Genomic DNA, 18,972 nt, shown 5'->3' on the forward strand with positions numbered 1-18,972 from the left:
TGAGAATCTGGGAATATGCACCACCAAAACCTCAATATCAGCGGACATGATAAGGGCCTTAAAGCCCCTGAAAGCTTAGTTTGAAGTATTTCTCTATGATATCATATGTTGATAACTAAATAGCAAGTTAGGTTAAAATTTGGGGAAATGTACGTAGTGTTTACATAAAAGGCAGTAACTTAGTATCTAATATCAATGTTATAGAGAAATACTAACAAACCAAGTTTCCTGGAGCTTCAATGGGATTCCTGCTTTACTACGTGATGTTGAAGCTATGTCAGAACAACGATCTCTGTATTAAAAATCTGTTCTTTTTTTAAACTTATTTTTCAGTTATCCTTTTGTTCTGTTGTTGTTTAATCAGAGTACCACAGAGGAAACTTGAGCCTATAATAATATCGTAATATCTCCTGTCTGTCTCCTACTTGAGCTAAGGTAAAGGTTGCTGTACCCCTTGATGAAGAAGGTCTTGATTGTGGATTGATCACAGACTTTTCAAAATCTGAAAGTTATAAAATAGAAATGATATGGCACCCACTAATATTCTCTTTGGCCCGACACCTTATGATAAAACTTGGTGTGATAAAGTCTACCTTGATATGAGACTGCTGTGATGTCACCACCGGTGGACTCCACGTGTTTGAAAAATGTTGCCATGCCGAAAGAAATGGCGATGTTCAATAGATGTTCTTAAATTGGCTGCTGCACCATTAAGACCAATACTGTCAAATATGACCGCGTAGCAAAGCTGTGCAACTGTTGCAAGTTCACCTAAGTATCTCCGCATTTCTTACTCTCATTGCTTCCGTTTTTTGACAAACTTCAGGAAACCAACCTGCCGTGTCCGTTTTCATTTAAACTCCCACTGACTATGGAATGAGTACATTTTGTTTTCCTAAACTGAATTTTCAGTCTTAGAATATGTAAAAGGCAAACTTCTAAAAGAAAATGAACATTTCAAACTGAAATTGCTCCCCGAAACTAACTAAACAACAACAATCTCAACATGTTGGGATACCTCTCATCCATGATCTCAGCTTGAAGGTGTCTTCACTAAAGAACGGAAGGAATATGAGATGAAATATCAACACAATGAATCATAAAATCTGTGTTAATGATTGAAAGGAACCAAGTGACCAGGGATGAGATTGATCTCAGATTAGATACACTCAGATAAACCTCACAGGACGCACGGCCACAGGAACGATACGGGCAAAGGTTCTCTTCGGGATCTTTCCTCCAGAACCTTTGACATTAGACCGGCATTCCTCGGCACCTGAGGTGTGAGGATGGTGACGTTGAGGAAACAATATGCGGTGGCCAGACCCGTGTACTCAGAGGACAGCTTGGCTGAAGATCATGAGAAAGTCTACAGGCTACGCAAAACCATCCTGGACCATGCGAGAGAGTACCTGACGTAAGAGAACCCTGCTTCTTTAGAGATTCAGATCCTCGTCTTTGATCTGACTTAATCTTTGTTTTTAAATCTCCAGCAAAACAAATGTCTATGACTGAGGGTTTAGTAAAAATTGTGAGGGAAATTCTTTGCTAACTTTAGGAAACAAAGTGCTAGAGCTTTTTTTTATATCTGTTAAATCCAGCTGTGATTCGAAACGTGCCAAGAATGCGGCGCTCTCTCTTCTGCCCATCATCGGCTGGATGAGGATCTACAGAGTCAGAGAGTGGCTGCTGGGCGATGTGGTGTCTGGGATCAGCACTGGCATGGTGGCCATTATGCAAGGTGAGAGCTTCAGTCTGTAGTAGCATTATTGGTGCATTCCGAAAAACTAAATCCATTTGGCCAACTTCAGTGAAAGAATTGTGGCAATGCTTCCTTAAGAAAAATACTGTTGACTTATACATGCATCTATTATCTAGACCTGCACCCTTACTTTTGCTGTACCCTATCAACATTTTCACGGAATATTGCCTAAGAATGTAGATTGCTGACTTAGAAACACTGCATATCAACGCAAAATATGAATTTTGTGTTCAGATTATTTTACCCATTGAAGTAATCGTCAACAAGATATTTCCTTTTTTAAATTAGCATTTTGCTCATTTCAGACAGTGTTGTATGTAAGAGGACTTCTCATATGGCTGCTTGCAACAGCAATTAAAATCATTGCTGCATCTAAGAGATTAAGTTTTAGATAAGATGAAACTTTATGGATCCCACACAGGGAAATGAACAAGTCATAGTAGCATAGGTAAGGAAGTGCAAGAACAGCTGTATAGAATAGATAAGTAAGTTTAATACACTTGCATAGTCATTACAAGCATCTACTAAATAAAAAGTGTCAACTAAATACAAAGTAAAGCACACTCTTGAGTGTTTTGGTCAACTGTCTGGTCAACCTCCGGGTCTGAAAAGGGAAGCCAATGCTGAAGAGTCTTAAAGCTGCATTCTCTCTAGTGACCACCAGGGGGCGACTCCTCTGGTTGTATAGAAGTCTATGAGAAAATGACTCTACTTCTCTCTTGATTTATTACCTCAGTAAACATTGTAAACATGAGTTTATGGTCTCAATCTCTAGTTTCAAGTCTTCTTCAATACAGCATGATGTACATTTAGTAAATTATGGTCCATTTAGAGTCAAACAGACCATAAAGCAGGGGATGCTTTGGGGCGGGGCTACACGGTGATTGACAGGTTGCTACCGTGGTGTTGTCTGGTCTGGGGATTGTCCGTGTTTTCGTCTTCACACTATGTTTTCACTTCATGAAAGTTAATTGTAACATTCTGTTCACCCATAAATGTCTTATTCAGCGTTCGGTCGCACCACCCTCTTGTGTCTCTTCTGGTTGCAAAAAAACAAGATGGACAAAACTTGAGGCATTAAAACAGCAGCCTACAAACCAACGGGTGAAGTCACTGTGACTACATCCACTTGTTATATACAGTCTATATGGTCTACACCAAATTTTATCTACCAGACGTTTCAATCTAATTTAAATACTGACATTCAAAAATAAGTATTGGTCACTGATTTTGCTTCTTTTAGTTACCTATTTTTTCTTTATTTGACATGCAAAATACCCATTGTTAAAATCTTCATTGTGTGTTGTTTTGCTGTGGTCTCACTCAGGACTGGCCTTCTCTCTGATGGCCTCGCTGCCTGCGAGCTACGGCCTCTACACAGCTTTCTTCCCCATGCTAACATACTTCTTCCTCGGTACTTCAAGACATATATCTGTAGGTATGTCATGCAATGCTGAGTCACTATAAAATATATATTTTTTCTCTATAACAAGTAAAAAACTGCTTATTTTCCTAAATGTGTAGCTCTTTGTTTACCACAATTTTTTTCTTCACAAGCTGTCCTCAACTGTCCCAAGTTTAAAACAGTTTTTCTGTTATCAAGCATAAACATCTCACTTTAAAAGGCCTGTTGAGAAAAGTTATGGATCTTATCATCTTGACAAGAGGAGATAAGATTTAGTGTAATATGGCTTAACAGTGTCTCCCCACCCTTCCACACCCACAGGCTCTTTCCCAGTCCTGAGCCTGATGGTGGGAGCTGTGGTGACTCGCCTGGTCCCAAAGGAAGGACCACCAGCCAACATCACTGGCTTTGAGGGCCTGACCCAGGACCAGCAGAGAGTCCTGGTGGCCTCCTCTGTGACCTTTCTTATGGGGATATTCCAGGTAGATCTGACTCCATAGCATAGCATAGCATAGCATACTGCGTGTTCTAAGAAGAATTTTCAAGCTTCTTCTTCTCATTTTTTTCCTGTCCTATGCAGCTGGCAATGGGCGTTCTGCAGGTGGGCTTTATTGTTGTGTACCTGTCCGACACTCTGGTGTCCGGCTTCACCACAGCAGCTGCCGTCCACATCCTGGTGTCCCAGCTCAAGTTTGTGTTAGGGCTGACCGTCCCAGGCATCAGCGGTCCACTCTCTGTCATATATGTAAGTCCAGGATGTGTCTGACAGTGTTGGTAATATTGTCTATGCAATTTTAAATTTGGAACTAGCGGAGATTGGCAACTCCAAATGTTTTCGTCATTGTTTGATATTTTTGGAAATACGTGTATGTCAAGAGTTTGTGCTGTATGAAGAGCAGCCAGTTAGTGTAGCTTAGCACAATAATTAGCACAGCTAGCCTGACTCTGTCCAGGACCTACCAGCACCTCTAAAATCCACCAATTCACATTTTGTATCTTGTTTGTTTCATCCGTAGTCTTTAGGTTAAATGAAGCTAACCGGCTGCCAGCCGTTGCTTCATATTTACCACACGGACATAAGAATGGTGCCAATTGTCTTTCTCATAGCAAGAAAGTTGAGGTTTCAACTTTGAAGAAGGTTTCAAGGTTATTTTACTGTCATTGTACAACAGGGCTGCAAAACGAAAAGCAGATTGTCGTCCCATTTTGCTTCACAGAAAATATTATTAGTATTTCCCAAAATATCAAAGTATTCCTTTAAAAGCAAGGAATTAAGCTCATGTTTTTATTTGCTAACTTCCATGGCATTTGTTACATCCTCTGGAAACTAATTTGTAGAACAGCCAACAGTTGTTCTGAGCACAAGCAAAACTAGACAGCTAGCTTAAACTGGCGGGTAAATTCCACTCAGCTCCGTTGTTTTAGGATGTTGGCAAAGATTCGCAGTATCTCAACACCTAGTTTGGATAAAGTGATCATTTCTGCTGAGTAAACAGTGTTTGCTTCTTTTGCGCAGACCCTGGAGAAGATCTTTGTCCAGATCACCTCCACCAACATCTGTGACCTGGTGATGTCCATACTGATCATGGTGGTGGTGTTCATCGTGAAGGAGCTCAATGACAAATACAAAGCCAAGCTGCCTGTTCCCATCCCCATTGAAGTTGTCATGGTGAGGGAAACTTTAAAGGGGGACATATCATGAAAAGCTCACTTTTTCAGTTCTTGTGCACTTATATTTGGGTGTCTGGAGTACCTGCCAACCCACAAACTGTGAAATAAGACTAGCATGCCTTTTGTGGGCTTCCCATATCAGAAGAAATGTGATTCTATAAGATATTCAGATTTTGCTCCCCATCATACAATACATGCAAGCTCATTAGAATAAACCACCCAAGTCTTGAGAACTACTATTGCAAAGGACAACCATATTTTTCTGGCAAGCCAATCAGAGCAGGCTGGACTTCGGGGGGGGGGCTTAAAGAGACAGGCCCCTCAGAAAGAGGGGATATACAGGTACATTCAGACGGACAGTATGAGAAAAAGAATGTGTTTTTTGAACATTAAAGCATGTAAACATGGTCTAGTGGGACCATGAGCATGATATGTCCCCTATAAAGGAAGACACGCCTCCTGCACAGTTTAATTTATCAACTGGAACACACATATATTTTACAAACTATTTTCCCAAGCATAACAGTTTATGTGTTAGTTAAAACCATCAGTGTGTGGTAATGACACAGCATTCAAGGAATACCTGGGATTTGAAAATTGTTTGTCTCTCTGGTGTCTTTGCTGCCTAACACAGACCGTCATAGCTTGTGGCGTGTCCTATGGGTTCAACTTCGAGACGAGATATGATGTTGATGTTGTTGGCAAAATGGTTAGTGGGTAAGTATCAATTCTACACGTCTTCAGTAGATTATAGGTCAAAATCAGGCAGGCTGCTGTTTTCTCAGGTCATTTAGAACTCCTTTACTTATTAAAGGGTTTTCCCACATTTGTACAGTCTGAATATGAAAAGTAACCACAGCTGTCAGATAATTGTAGCAGACAGAATTTCCCACTATTTTTGAACTTGACATGTCCTCAGCTACAGTCCACCACTGTTCAGATCCGAATGCACAATTTATCTTGCAGGTATGAGTCTCCCATTGCGCCCAACATGGAAATCCTCCAGGAGAGTGCTGTGGAGGCCTTTCCTGTAGCCATAGTGGGGTTTGCTGTTGCCTTCTCTGTGGCCAAAGTCTACTCTATCAAACATGATTACACCATTGATGGGAACCAGGTGAGCTACCGTGCGAGTATACGAGAATAAGACTCCTCGTAATTCTGGTCATTAAGATATAAAATCACGTTGAATATTGCATTTATCTCATGGTTGGACGTGAGCTTTCCTGTGCTGCATGAATAAAAGTAGGTCAAACTGAATTATTAAAGTCAAATTAAAAGGTAAAATCTTTCCATCCCAGGAGCTCATTGCATTTGGGGTTAGCAACATATTTGGTGCAAGCTTCAGGTCATTTGCAGCCAGCACAGCGCTCTCCAGGACGGCCTTGCAGGAGAGCTCGGGAGGCAAAACACAGGTCAGAAAACAAACCTCACTGTTTCCTGGGTCACAAACTTTTACTAGCTCACGACACGCAGCTATTTTTGTCTCCAAAAAGGTTTACTGCAACGTTACGATCTGGTTTATATGACATTCTTTTCTTCCATTGGCATGCTGAAACATTTAACTTTTTACAAATGCAGATTGCAGGGCTGATCTCAGCCATGATGGCGATGATTGTAACCGTGGCACTTGGCTTCCTGCTGGAACCACTTCCCACGGTGAGACTGATCTCTGTAATGTAAAGGCTTATGCCAATATGTGTAGCATTTTAATTGTTTTGTTTAATATACATTTTTATGTCAAAAGTCAGTTTTTTCCCCCTTACATATACCCTTAATATTTGCCCCCACTCCAGTCTGTCCTGGGTGCCTTGGTCATCGTCAACCTGAAGGGCATGTTGATGCAATTCAGAGAAATCCCGTACTTGTGGAGGAGGGACAAATCAGAATGTGTAGGTGTTGTCTCATAGTTCACTGCCAAAGACAAGCTGTACCGTATTTATGTGGTTATTTACTTAGCCCAGTCTGTTCTCTCTCAATGTTTGACCTCAGCTGTTTGTCTTAAAGGTGGTGTGGATGGGAACATTTGTGGGTGCCACCCTGCTGGGACTGGATCTTGGTCTGGCAGTGGGCCTGGGGGTGGAACTGCTCACCGTGGTCTTCAGGACTCAATTGTAAGGACACAAGTTAAGGCTGATATTAATTTCTGACTGAATTAAAGGCCAGACGGCAAACTTATCAGACACGTTTTTCACAGGAACGTCTCATGCAACAGATACATTTCCATCTATGCAGCTCTCTGCGTTACTACACTGCGTAACGCTTCATGTTGGCTGTGTTTAGCTAGGATACCCTAGGCACATGTGCCACCTTTGGGGTACTAGCAGTAAGTGTTGGCTAGTATTTGTTTGCCTTCGCAGCATTTGTTAAATTCATTGCTGATGACAAAGATATGTGAAAGGCTGGTAGGGTTAGTAAGTTCAATTCAGATGTGGATGTTTTCATATGGATGGCAGTCCTCTTGTGTGGTGCTCTCATGTATAATCACAATGTCCTGATGATGGGAGAACAATGTTTTCAACAGTGTTGCTATACATGTTATAGGGCTGAGGGATGGAGAAAATCACCACATTCTTGACAAAAATATATTGACCTCGATATCGATATTGCGACAAAATCGTAGGGTTGACTATTGGTGCTTTTACAAAATAATTGCCGTCGCCATCTTGTTTTTTTGCAACCAATGAACAGAAGTTACTATATTTGGAATGTGAAGGAGTGATGTAGAGACGCCATGTATAGCTCTGGTAGCGGCAGCGACCTGTCAATCACGGTAAGTCTGCCCTAAAGCATCCCCTGCTTTATGGTCTGTTTGACTCTAAATCAGGGGTCACCAACCTTTTTTAAACTGAGAGCTACTTCAAGGGTACCGAGTAGTACGAAGGGCTACTTGTTTGATACAAACTTCCTGAATAACAAAGTTGCACAGATCACCTTTTAATAATAATAATAATAATAATAATATATGTGAAGAGACTGTTTTATCACATGTCAGTTAATTATTCCTCAGAATAATTATTAAGAATGATTTCCACAACAATGATGGTATAGCTACACATACATATTTAAACATGCAACTTTTATTTCTGTTAATCTGTTTCAACATTTGAAAGTCAGAGGTATCACATCTCTGATATTTTTGTATCATCACATGATCAAAGCCGGTTACTTTTGCACATAGCGCCTGCTGGTGAATGATCCAGTGGTAATGTAGACATTTTGCGAAGTCTGGGTCACCTTTGCATTGCGCAATGAAGCCTGCATGCCGGCCCGTCATCGCCGGAGCCCCGTCTGTTGTCACCGACACCAGCTTTTCCAATGCTACCTTTTTCTCCACGAAGAAACTAGTAAAAAGTCTCGTCTATATCTGAGCGGGGGATCCAACCCTCCGAGGCGCGCGAGCGTCTTCGGGCGCCCGCGTTCAAAACCTCTAGTCTGGGCCTTTTCGGTCGGATTGCGTTGCCTCGCCTCTACCCCCGCCACCCCTGAGTTGTTGCCCCGCGGCCTGTTCCGAGGATTTACGGACCTGACGACGGGGTGCGCTCGCGGCGCGCGTCTGGCGCCAACGGGAAGCGCCCGCCATTCGGAACCTGAAAACCTAGTGCGGTGCGCCTCCGGGTACCCAACTCTCTTGACAGGGTGCCCGCGGGCTGTTGGCTACCTCTGCTCTAAATGGACCATAATGTACTAAATGAACATCATGCTGTATTGAAGAAGACTTGAAACTAGAGATTGAGACCATAAACTCATGTTCACAATGTTTACTGAGGTAATAAATCAAGTGAGAAGTAGAGTCATTTTCATAGACTTCTTCTATACAACCAGAGGAGTCGCCCCCTGATGGCCATTAGCAAGAATGGACGTTTTAAGACACTTCTGCATTGGCTTCACTCAGCAGAAAAGTAGCAAAGAGTCAGCCGTCAGCAACGTTTTACAACAGTCAATAAAATCTGTTGTCAATACATTTTCAGAAAGTGTGAATCACAACAATAAAGGGAGGTACTTGAGCATACAGTCATAAATGACCACAACTAATATCAGGCTGATGGCTCCAGTATGCAGGATTAGCCATGGACAGACACAGAGATGCACATCCACAACTGAATACATAATCTGGCGGAGATAATGACGAGAAAAAAATAGATATAAAGCAGTGGATAAAAAATCTTATCAACACCCTGCATAGAGCAGTTAAAGTAGTTTTGCGTCCCTTTAAAAGGGCATCCACCAATTTACTGTTTGACTTCCATAAAGGTGGGGACTCGAGTTTAACAGGAAACTGATGAAAAAAAAGAAAAAGGACTCCAAGCAGCAGCTCAAAAAACATGAATTAAGCCCCACGGGTTTTTCCTAGATACCTGGTATTTAAAGTACAAAGAACAGTGTCCTTTACTGCCTAATATTTGACGGATATTTAATTCTAGTATTTTGTAAAACAATTTTAAACCTCTTCATGTCTTTTTAGCCCCCGCTGTTCCATCCTAGCTAACATCCCAGGGACCGACCTCTACAAAGATCGCAAAGACTACATGCATGTAAGCATGTTAAATCAAATGAAATCAAAAAAGTTAAACACTGTTGAGTAGTTTCAGTTCATGTTGCGACATCTCTCTGAATCACATTTGTTTTATCGTGACGCTTCCCTTCTCAGACATTCGAACCGAAGGGAGTGAAAATCTTCAGGATACCCTCGCCTATCTTCTTCGCCAATATTGAGTTCTTCAGGGACAAGCTGGTAGACGCTGTATGTACGACACATCCACTCTGCATCCCAGAAAATACATTTGTATGAACATAATCAACACGTTGTTGTTCCAGGTTGGGTTTAATCCGCTTAGGGTTTTGAGAAAGAGGAACAAGGCTCTCAGGGAAATCAAGAAACTGTTGAAAAAGGAGGACGATGTTACAGAGGTGAGACCTCAAATATACCAGAAACTACTTCAAAGTGTTCTTCCCCCAAAAGCTCTAAGCCCACTTTCTTACATCTGTCAATCAGAGAGGCTTGAGGGATTTATTCCGCCAGAGGACTGATGGGTCTCGCATGGACGCGGAGGAGCTGGATCAGCCCTCTGACCTCAAGCACCTTCCTTTCCGGATGGACTGGAGAGCCGAGCTTCCCGGTAACGACACTGTTCCCAGAGTGGACCTCCACAGCCTGATCCTGGACTTCTCTGCCGTGTCCTTCCTGGACATCTCTGCTCTGAAGGGACTCAAAGCGGTACAGTCATTCAGCAGGCTCCAACATACTGGAGCTCAATAGATGCTCGTGTGACGGAGAAAGTGTAGGATGTCACAGTATCCACCTCCACCTTTTCATCCAACCAGTCCCCTGGGACTGCTTTTTCACTTCTCCTCCCTTACATTATTTAAAACTGAAATGTTAATGTCAACTTGTTGCTGTGTAGACCGAGAAGGTGGCAGTCTCTACGAATACGACTAGGGCTGCAATTAATCTACAGATTATATTCTCAATTAGACATTTGCTCTGTAAAATGTTTTCCCAAACCCCAAGGTGCCGTGTTCAAATTGCCTGGCCAAAATTTGAAACCCCAAAAATTCTATTTAAAATGAAAGACGAGTAAAGTTTTTACCGTTAAAAACTGGAAAATTGAACAAAGCAGTTTATTTTTAAAAGTCAGAAGCAGGATGTCCCTGCGGAGCTGCCTCTGACGTTTGCTCAGCTTGTTTCTCTGATAACTTCAGATCCAGATGTCCGATGACTCACAGCCATCTTCCGGTTTGAATATAGATTTTAAAAAAGACCAAGATCTAAATGGTAAAAATGGGACTTAAAACTGACTAAAAACAACAGCTTCATAGACAACCACAATGCCGACGCGTGCACAAAGAAGATATGACCTCATTGACCAAATGAAACCGTTACCTTGGTTCAAATTAGAGATTTCCTTGGTTTGAAGATTTATTGAAACATTTGGGATTATGACACAACTCAACAGAATATATAGCACAGGTGTAGTTGTTTTTAGACATTATACCTTTAAACAATTATTCAAGTATAAAAATAGTTTGTTGCCCATTCATTTTCTTTCAATGAACTGATCGATACATTGATAAATTATTTCAGCCCATCATAAATTGTAACTGCTGTTCCTGGTGCACTTTCATACTAAAAGCCTTCCGTCGGTTCACCACCGAAAAGCAGGAAGTGTAATACAGCAGTGACAGCCGTAACAATATGTACAATCCAAAGGTCAAATTTAAATAACAGTCAACTTCTGTAAACAAACTGTTTTCTGAGCTGTTTTCTTTTGTTGCAACGCTCTACTGTCCCAAAGATCGCTTGTATCACTGTTCACCGTATGCAAAAAGATCCCAAATAAGTAGGTGGTCAGCACTGTCGCTGCAATAAAGTAGAGCCATTGTATACATGTCTCATCAGCTGCATTACGTAATTCTATACTCTATACACTGACAGTTTCTCAACTCTCTGTATTCTCCACAGGCACTCAAAGAGTTCATCCATGTTGATGTGGATGTTTACATTGTTTCTTGTGATGGTGAGTCTCATCTTAGATTCAGTGACAGCACATGCACACTGAGCACAAGGTGAATAATAAAAAACTGAACATTTCCCGTGTGTTGACAGCGTGCATCCTGGAGAAACTACACAGCTGCACGTTCTTCGATGATGAGATTCTGACCTCCATGTTCTTCCCGACCCTTCATGACGCCATGCTGCATGTGCTAGACAAAAGTCAAGGCTGCGTGGTAAGGGAAGCTATTTACGCTACAAATACCAGCGTCTTGTTGAGAAAACTAGATATGCATGCAGAAGCCCAGCACAGAAACGATCAGTCATGGAGCTAAAGGTGTCAGCTTTAGACTCCGGTTGGCTTTGGAGGAGAGGTCATAAAGGTCACTATAGTGAAAAGTTGAATTCCCTTGATATAATTTGATGAGTACGGAAGATTTAAAGAGCTGAACTAAAAAACAAATCAAAGAAATTAAGTGAAATACAATTCATAAAGAAACTTATATTTCCTTTTTATGCATGCAACGACTGTCATAATTGAAAACTACCACCTCTCACACTTTGTTTTGTTGCAGTTAACAGAGAGCAAACTCTAGGAGAGCAACCGCCTCCAGGAACATTCCTTTAATAGAAATGCTGTTCTCTTCATGCTACCACAACACAATTAATAAAACAACTATTAAAACAACTATTTTGTGTATACAGTGAGTGAGTTATATTTTGAAAAGCTGTTTCGGTTAAAGTCCATTGAAGTGATGTTTTTATAGGTGATCCAGTCTGTTACTTGTTGCTACTGTACTGTCCTTTTACACACAGTTACCAAAAATAAATGCATAACATAAATATAATTTTTATTGAAAATGAGGACATGAAATATTTTGGCATGAGGTTATAAATGTGTTCAGTGTGTCAAATACTCCACTAATGTGTAGCAGGGTTCAAACCACTGGGACTATCCGAAGGTTTATCAAAGACGATTCAAATTATTCATAAACATAAGATAAATTTATAGGCTGAGATAAACAAAGGCGTCACTGCACTTCAAATATTGAGACACAGAACTAGGTTTGAAACCTTTTTCTAAACAAAGTTGGTTGGCGATAAAAAGGACCTGCAGACAAACAGCTGAGAATGGATCAGCTGATCCCTGATACACAGCAGCAGAACTGTAGTCTCTACGCACCGGACAGAGTTCAAACAGGGCGTTTTAAAGCGAACCATGTTGTGTTCATTTGACTTTGATTGAAAAGCAAACTGACAAAAAACACACGACAAGAATTACAACTTCAACCTGGGGACGTAAACTTAGAAAGAACCACATTTCTTATGGACGGACAGAATGTCTTATAAAGTAACACATTTCTTTTTATTTTCGAAGGGTCTTCCCTCATAAAACCGGTTTTAACCAAATGTCCTCTTAGAAAGCTTTGAATGTTAAATGCTAATTATTGTTCTCAACAAACCAGCTGGTGACCCTTCAGTCATATCAAACAGAGATGAGATGCACATCTGCCGTTAAAAATTTATTGAGACATAGTTGGCGTCTTTCAATGTACAGTACATATGTGTGAATTCAGCTGACATATATACAGAAATATTTACCATAAGCTATAAAAAAAAGAAGAAAAAAAAGGGACATTGCTGTTCCTCTCAAAGTCTATTCCAATTCAATTGTTCAGCGGGAGGTTCAGTACATTTAACTAAAATGTGCAGCACATACACATTTGCATTTGGGGGGGGATGTCTTATCAAAATTAAAGTCCTAAAACCCTGAGGTCTACTATCACATTATTCAGACGCGTGGCATGGAACTGAATGAAGCAGGTTGTTGCCTGTTCATTTAGTTGGCAGTTTACTGATAATAAGGCCGGTATCGGCCCTGATCTGGGTGGTGAGGTCCAGGCATCTGGCCCTGGGGAGGACCCTGCATTCGTGGTGGTGGGGGCCCTCTCGGAGCGGGCCACATCCCGGGACTGAGCCCTCCTGGCTGGCTGAAAGGGGGACTGAGGGTTCCCTGGTCTTCGGGGAACTGCTGCATGGAGTTGGGGTTGTAGTGATGAGGTGGGGGGGCGTTGACTGGGGGGCCACTGTGTTGTGGTGGCGGTCCTGGGGGCGGGTGGTTCATATAGGGGGGCATCGGGCCCATGATGTGCCCTGGCGGCGGAGTGATTGGTGGAGGAGCTGTGGACATGGGGGGAGGAGGGGCCTGGTTGTACACCATGTGTGGCGTACCGGAGGCCTGGGGAGGGTGCTGCATGGGGTGGCTGATGGGAGGAGGCGGGGGAGGTGGGGGGCCGAAGTGTTGCTGCGGTGGGGCCATCATGTGGTGAGAGTGGGACACTACAGGGGGCTGACCAGGATAGTCTCCCGGGTGGTGGTGTGGTGGCTGAGCGGGGCCCGGCCCACCAGAGAGGGGCTCCCTAGAGGAAGAGTCATCTTGGATGGGCACGGTGATGAGATTGCTGTGCTTGCGGGTCGTCACCGTGGAGATGCGGAATGTCTCGGGACCGAGAGCGGTCGGGGGCGGGGCTTCGTGGGCTGTGGGCGGGGGCGGCTGACTGTAGGGGTCGTGACTGCTGTGCTGGAGCGGGTTGGGCAGGTGAACGTGGTTCTTGGGCAGGTGAGGCGGATGCGCGCGGAAACGGTCGGAGACCTCGGATTGGGGGGGCAGGTGCACGGGCTCCTGTCGGCCGGCAGACGACTTGGCCACTCTGACGTGGCGGTGGTTGACGTGGGCCTGCAGGTCGCGCTGAGACAGGTAGGTGCGCTTGCATCCAGGCACGACGCTGCACATGTAGAGGGAACCACGCAGGCTCTGCTCGATGCGCTGCACCGGGTCTGTGCAGTTGAACATGGTGAGGCTGAACACAGAGCAAATAGAACTTTAAGCTGCTATACAAGACCATCACAAATTCTATATGTTATTGCTTTACTTTTTATAAGGTGCTTAGAGCTAGTGTTCGGATGTTAAACAGATCATAAACCCATCTCTTATATCTATTTCATATTGCTGTGAAAACATCTCCTTCAAACAACTGGCCTTGTTAAGTTTCTCACCACATACGACATTGTATATGATTACAATCGAACACATCATGATGACGTATAATTGACCTTCTCCCAACACTCATTTTTACTGAATATAGCATGAATGCATCATAATGTAACTCAATAGAACCGCCATATGTTAGCTGTTAGCTCAGGTGCTGCCAACGTTATAATCTCTCCTCCTGCCCATTCAAACAAGGACTTGTTCACAATGAAGCGCTATTAGGGTGTCAGTAAAACCGTATTTCACACTACGATGGTTAAACTGTCTTTAATCTGCACGTGTAATTAACATGTGTGCTGAACCGTATGATCACAGATCAACTACAGTCCGTTACACCACTAGCGGTTCACCACTCAAGATCCTGCATTTATAATAAATGATGTCAAAACTGGAAGGAGTTGCCATATCCACTGAAACACATTGAAATGTTAAAATGTCTCCAGAAATCTCACCCAGGGCACATCTTATCTCCTTTCTTCTCATGAAGCAAAGCACAGTCATAACAGAACACATGTTTGCAGGGGATCTGAGGAGTCAGAGAACAAGAGTTACACATGAACATTTCTGTGTCTGCCTGCAGAGAAAGGTCAGTTCAGCGATAATACCTACCATTCGTCCATATAGGTGGATAGGAAGCCCACATTTATCACAAAAGTGAATTGGTACTTCATCCCTTTCTCCAATCAAATTTAACTGTTGAAAAAGAGGGAGAGAAACACGGGTAACTATCATTAACACACAATCATTTAGAGTTACCTGGATACAATTAGGACTACTGAGGATTTGGCTACTTTGAGACTGAATCTGAGAACACCGGGAACACTGGGAAGAGAATTGTTTAAACCATCAGGAAAACGCTTCCGATGGTCTGGAGGGGAGACGTCGTGCACGTCATGAAAGACATTAGCGATGTTCGTCATTCATATCCGTCTAAACGCTGCAGACGATTTTGCGTCGTTTTACTCCCCACAGGTGCTGTACCTTATAGTCCCAAAACAGTGCCTGGGGGAATCTCCTCTGAGTTGCGAACACATCACCAGATTTAGCTCCACAATCAAACCTCTCCTCCTGCTTAAAGCCAAAGTTATCTGTAACACACAAGAGACAAATATTAATGATGTAATGCAGAAAGTCTAATTCAGTTGTCTCCAAAGCAGTGACCAAGGACCCTGATGAGGCTGTACTCTCTAGAATATAAACAACTAAAATGTATTTCTTTCTCGGAGATCACACTTCAAACTGATTGAGGTTGACAGGATACACTTTAAAGTGTTGTTGGAAAACAAGGCAGCCTTAATTGGAGATATTTACCCTTAAAGAGAAAATCCCTCACATATTATGTGGATGTTTAATTAGTGTTAATGGTAAACGTATTAGATTGAAGCAATAAATTCCTCAGAGTTCCTATACTGACATGTAGGCACTGCTGGCACGGCTCAGCGAGCAGGAGAACTCAGCTTTACTTGGTCAATACAGCATTTACATCAACATTGACTGGAAGATCACATAAAAGGTGGCGAAGTCCGTCACAATGGAAAACTGCATTTGATACAATGATTGATGAGACTATTATAGTGTGCAAGGTCTTCTGTAGATTATTTGGGCTGCAGTCAATGGTCAATTCTGGTCACTATGGGTGATACGCTGGCACCCTCTGGTGGTGTAAAGGTAACCTGCACCATGTCACCACATAGGATAATTTAAAGAACTAGCTTATTCTTGCACTGTTTTATTATTCTAATGAACATGTGAGTGAAAGAAGAGTAGTGGACAGGAAAACAGGAAAGAGTTAGATAGATAAGGAAGAACTGTGATACGCACCTATTTCTAGAATCTGATTGAATTTGTCTCCTTTATTTTAGTTTATTCAAATATTTTATCTCTGTCAATCTTATTTAATGTAATTATTTATTAATTTTCCCCCAAAGATTTTTCCTTTTGGTTTACGTGTTTTTTATATCGTTCTCAAAATGTAATCATAATTCTTTTGTATTATCCGTCCCATATTTGCGAATGCAAATTAATGTGATTTTGTCATTTTCCCGTGTAAATGTAAATGAGCATTGACACAACAAAATATCAATTATTACTGAAACTCCAACCCCACTTTATGCCAACCCTAGTCTTGAGTAGGGTTGCACGGTGTATCGATACTAAAAAGGTACTGCGGTACCTGTACGTTAAAAACAACACGATTTTGCATATTTTTAGTATCGATACTTTATTAAAACAGCGCGCGATCAGAGCGCACTCGCTGCTCCGCTCACTGTCATGCTGCCTGCAGGCATTGACTGCAAGGGGGCGGGGCTGCCCAGCGCTCACACAGCAACAGGCAGCGCGCACTCACAGGGAGTGATAGAAGGGGAGACATGGCAGGAGCTTCCTCGGCTTGTTGAAAAACAAGATGCCAGAAGTATCATCTGGAAGTACTTTAGCTATATTGCAGACAGTGAAGGAAAGCCCACTGACATACAGAGACCCGTTTGCAAAAAGTGTTTCAAAGCCACACAGACGGTGAGGTAACACGTCTAACATGGCAAAGCACCTTTCAGACAGACACCACGAACCTTTCAAAGAACGACAGGTAAGCAAATGTGATTATAAACATGAACACCCCCAAGCTCACCCATAGACAGCTAACACGAGTAGCCTTGGCCTAGTTTGAGGACAAGCCTATATGATCATGAGGTCACAAACTCACAATGCACACAAAAGTGTACTAAATGAAACACAATTGATGCAAAATGGCTACATGCTGGTGGAGCCTGAGGGTGGATCTTGAGCTAATTATTTTTATTTTTAGTTAAGGAAAAAATAATTATTCCATGAATTAAGATAAAATACGAAGTGAAAATATCAAACTCACTATGCAAGTAAATTAAGCATTGTTTATCCACCCACTCCCACAGCCAGTCAGACAGATGCCAGCAGAGTCAGCAGCAATCATGGCACCATGTAGTTTTCATTAATATCTTGCTGTAGGCTAATACTAATATTAATGCCATTTGTTAAGTGTTCAAAAAGCTGGGCAGGAACAAGCTGGTAAAAAAGGGAACCGTACAGATGTTTTATTTATTACTATTATAGATAAATATACCAGTATTGTATTTGTGGCATTGTATCGAATTCTGGTATCGTATCGTAAGTATCGGGTATCGTGATACTTATGGCAGGTATCGTATCGAAGTCATCATTTTGGTATTGTGACAACCGTAGTCCTGAGACCCCCAGTTAAGAAAATCCAAGTAAAACAAGGACATCTAAAACATTCATTACATTAACTGCTAACACTTTTATTAGAATGGTCATATACATACGTACGAGCAACCTCGGATCAAACCGCCAACATTGTGGTCAAAGAACGACTGACCCACTGAGCCACAGCTAAAGTCTTACACATCATGATGACAACTCTTTGTTGTTTGTGTGAGTACTGTCATTGTTCGTTTGTGCTCCACTGCAAGCCAGATGTTCACCCAGTGGGACAATAACAAACTGAACTGACATATGGCAGAACAGGAGAACTACCATCACTGACTGAAAGACACCAACAACACTATCTTAGGGTGCTTTCACACCTGTAGCTGGGTTCATTTGATCCAGACTTAGGGGGGTAACAAGTGATACGTTGATGCATTTTAGTTCTGGTGCAGTTCATGTTCACACTAGGGCTGGGCGGTATGACCAAAAATGCATATCATGGTATTTTGTAAGACTCTGGCGGTTTCCTTCACCTACATTCCCCTGGGTCCTAAGCCCCTCCACGTACAGCTTCTTATCACCCTCTATGTACCAACGTACATTTATAACAAATACCACACATATTACGGTAATCAGCGTTGCATATGTGTCTGACCTAAATATATTTTGTTGTTCAGTCTTTGTTCATCCTGCATCGATCTTTTCTGTTCTTTAATGTAACGTCACTGGAGCGACAGAGCCTCTCCAAGCTGTTAGCAGACTGTTGTTAGCGAGCTGTACCCAGCATGCAGTTCGGCGGTGAAATTATATAAATGTACAATTATTAGTGTTACAAATTGTTTATGTATCACAAACTGTTGTGTCGTGGTGTTTTTCCCTGTTAAAGAGCGTTAGTTGTGGGTTATTAATTGTTGTGGGTTATTAATTGTTGTTATAAAGTTATAACCATGACTAGGGTTCCCTCTCAATACACTTAAGACAACTAGCTCCAACCGTAGCGCCCTCAGCGGCGAACAATATATTTCACTGCCTGTTGAAGAGCGACAGAAGTTGTTTCGGCTGTGCACCGGTATGACGGTATATGAAAAATTCATATCGTACGGGAAATTAAAACCGGTATACCGCCCAGCCCTAGTTCACACTGACATTTTACCAACGAGTACGAGGAGTAAGCATGAAGTTCTACAGACTGAAAGGTAACTTGTTGATTGGAGAGTTTTAGCAATTGTCATCCTGCATCATCAGGACCAACGCGGGGAAATCCAACTCTGGTGACTGACAAAGTACAGAGTTTGATTGTAGCAAAAGATTTTTACCAGCTTTAGATTTATCAATCAGAGAAAAAAGCCACCCTCACGTGTATAGCATAGTTACCAAATGATTTGCGCATA

At 42.2% G+C, this 18,972-nt stretch overlaps 2 protein-coding genes across 5 annotated transcripts in view; one reads left to right on the forward strand and one right to left on the reverse strand.

Annotated features, from left to right (window-relative positions):
- The first annotated feature begins 1,180 nt into the window (after window positions 1–1,180).
- Window positions 1,181–12,446, forward strand: slc26a3.1 (solute carrier family 26 member 3). 2 transcript variants are annotated; one of them, XM_031869795.1, is made up of 19 exons: window positions 1,181–1,417; window positions 1,602–1,741; window positions 3,090–3,200; window positions 3,489–3,649; window positions 3,748–3,912; window positions 4,684–4,836; window positions 5,473–5,555; window positions 5,805–5,952; window positions 6,137–6,250; window positions 6,417–6,494; window positions 6,632–6,727; window positions 6,843–6,949; window positions 9,301–9,370; window positions 9,487–9,579; window positions 9,654–9,746; window positions 9,832–10,053; window positions 11,299–11,353; window positions 11,443–11,564; window positions 11,904–12,446. In XM_031869795.1, the coding sequence occupies exons 1-19, from the start codon at window positions 1,290–1,292 to the stop codon at window positions 11,922–11,924; spliced, it is 2,160 nt and encodes a 719-aa protein (XP_031725655.1). In that variant the 5' UTR covers window positions 1,181–1,289; the 3' UTR covers window positions 11,925–12,446. The 2 variants fall into 2 exon arrangements, with proteins under 2 accessions (XP_031725655.1, XP_031725654.1); XM_031869794.1 differs by lacking the exon at window positions 11,904–12,446 and having other exon boundaries at window positions 11,443–11,892.
- A 392-nt stretch (window positions 12,447–12,838) lies between these two features.
- The window catches only part of cbll1 (Cbl proto-oncogene-like 1, E3 ubiquitin protein ligase), a 7,667-nt gene continuing 1,533 nt past the window's right edge, over window positions 12,839–18,972 (reverse strand). For all 3 annotated transcript variants that reach the window (XM_031869798.1, XM_031869797.1, XM_031869796.1), the window contains 4 exons: window positions 15,362–15,468; window positions 14,990–15,073; window positions 14,833–14,906; window positions 12,839–14,189 (listed from right to left, as the gene is read on the reverse strand). In XM_031869798.1, coding sequence (XP_031725658.1) covers window positions 13,181–14,189; window positions 14,833–14,906; window positions 14,990–15,073; window positions 15,362–15,468 — 1,274 coding nt within the window. In that variant the 3' untranslated portion in view covers window positions 12,839–13,180. The remainder of the gene's footprint in view (window positions 14,190–14,832; window positions 14,907–14,989; window positions 15,074–15,361; window positions 15,469–18,972) is intronic.

The sequence above is a fragment of the Anarrhichthys ocellatus genome, unplaced genomic scaffold (genome assembly GCF_004355925.1).
Source record: "Anarrhichthys ocellatus isolate YVR2014 unplaced genomic scaffold, GSC_Weel_1.0 scaffold49, whole genome shotgun sequence".
NCBI classification, from domain to species: domain Eukaryota; kingdom Metazoa; phylum Chordata; class Actinopteri; order Perciformes; family Anarhichadidae; genus Anarrhichthys; species Anarrhichthys ocellatus.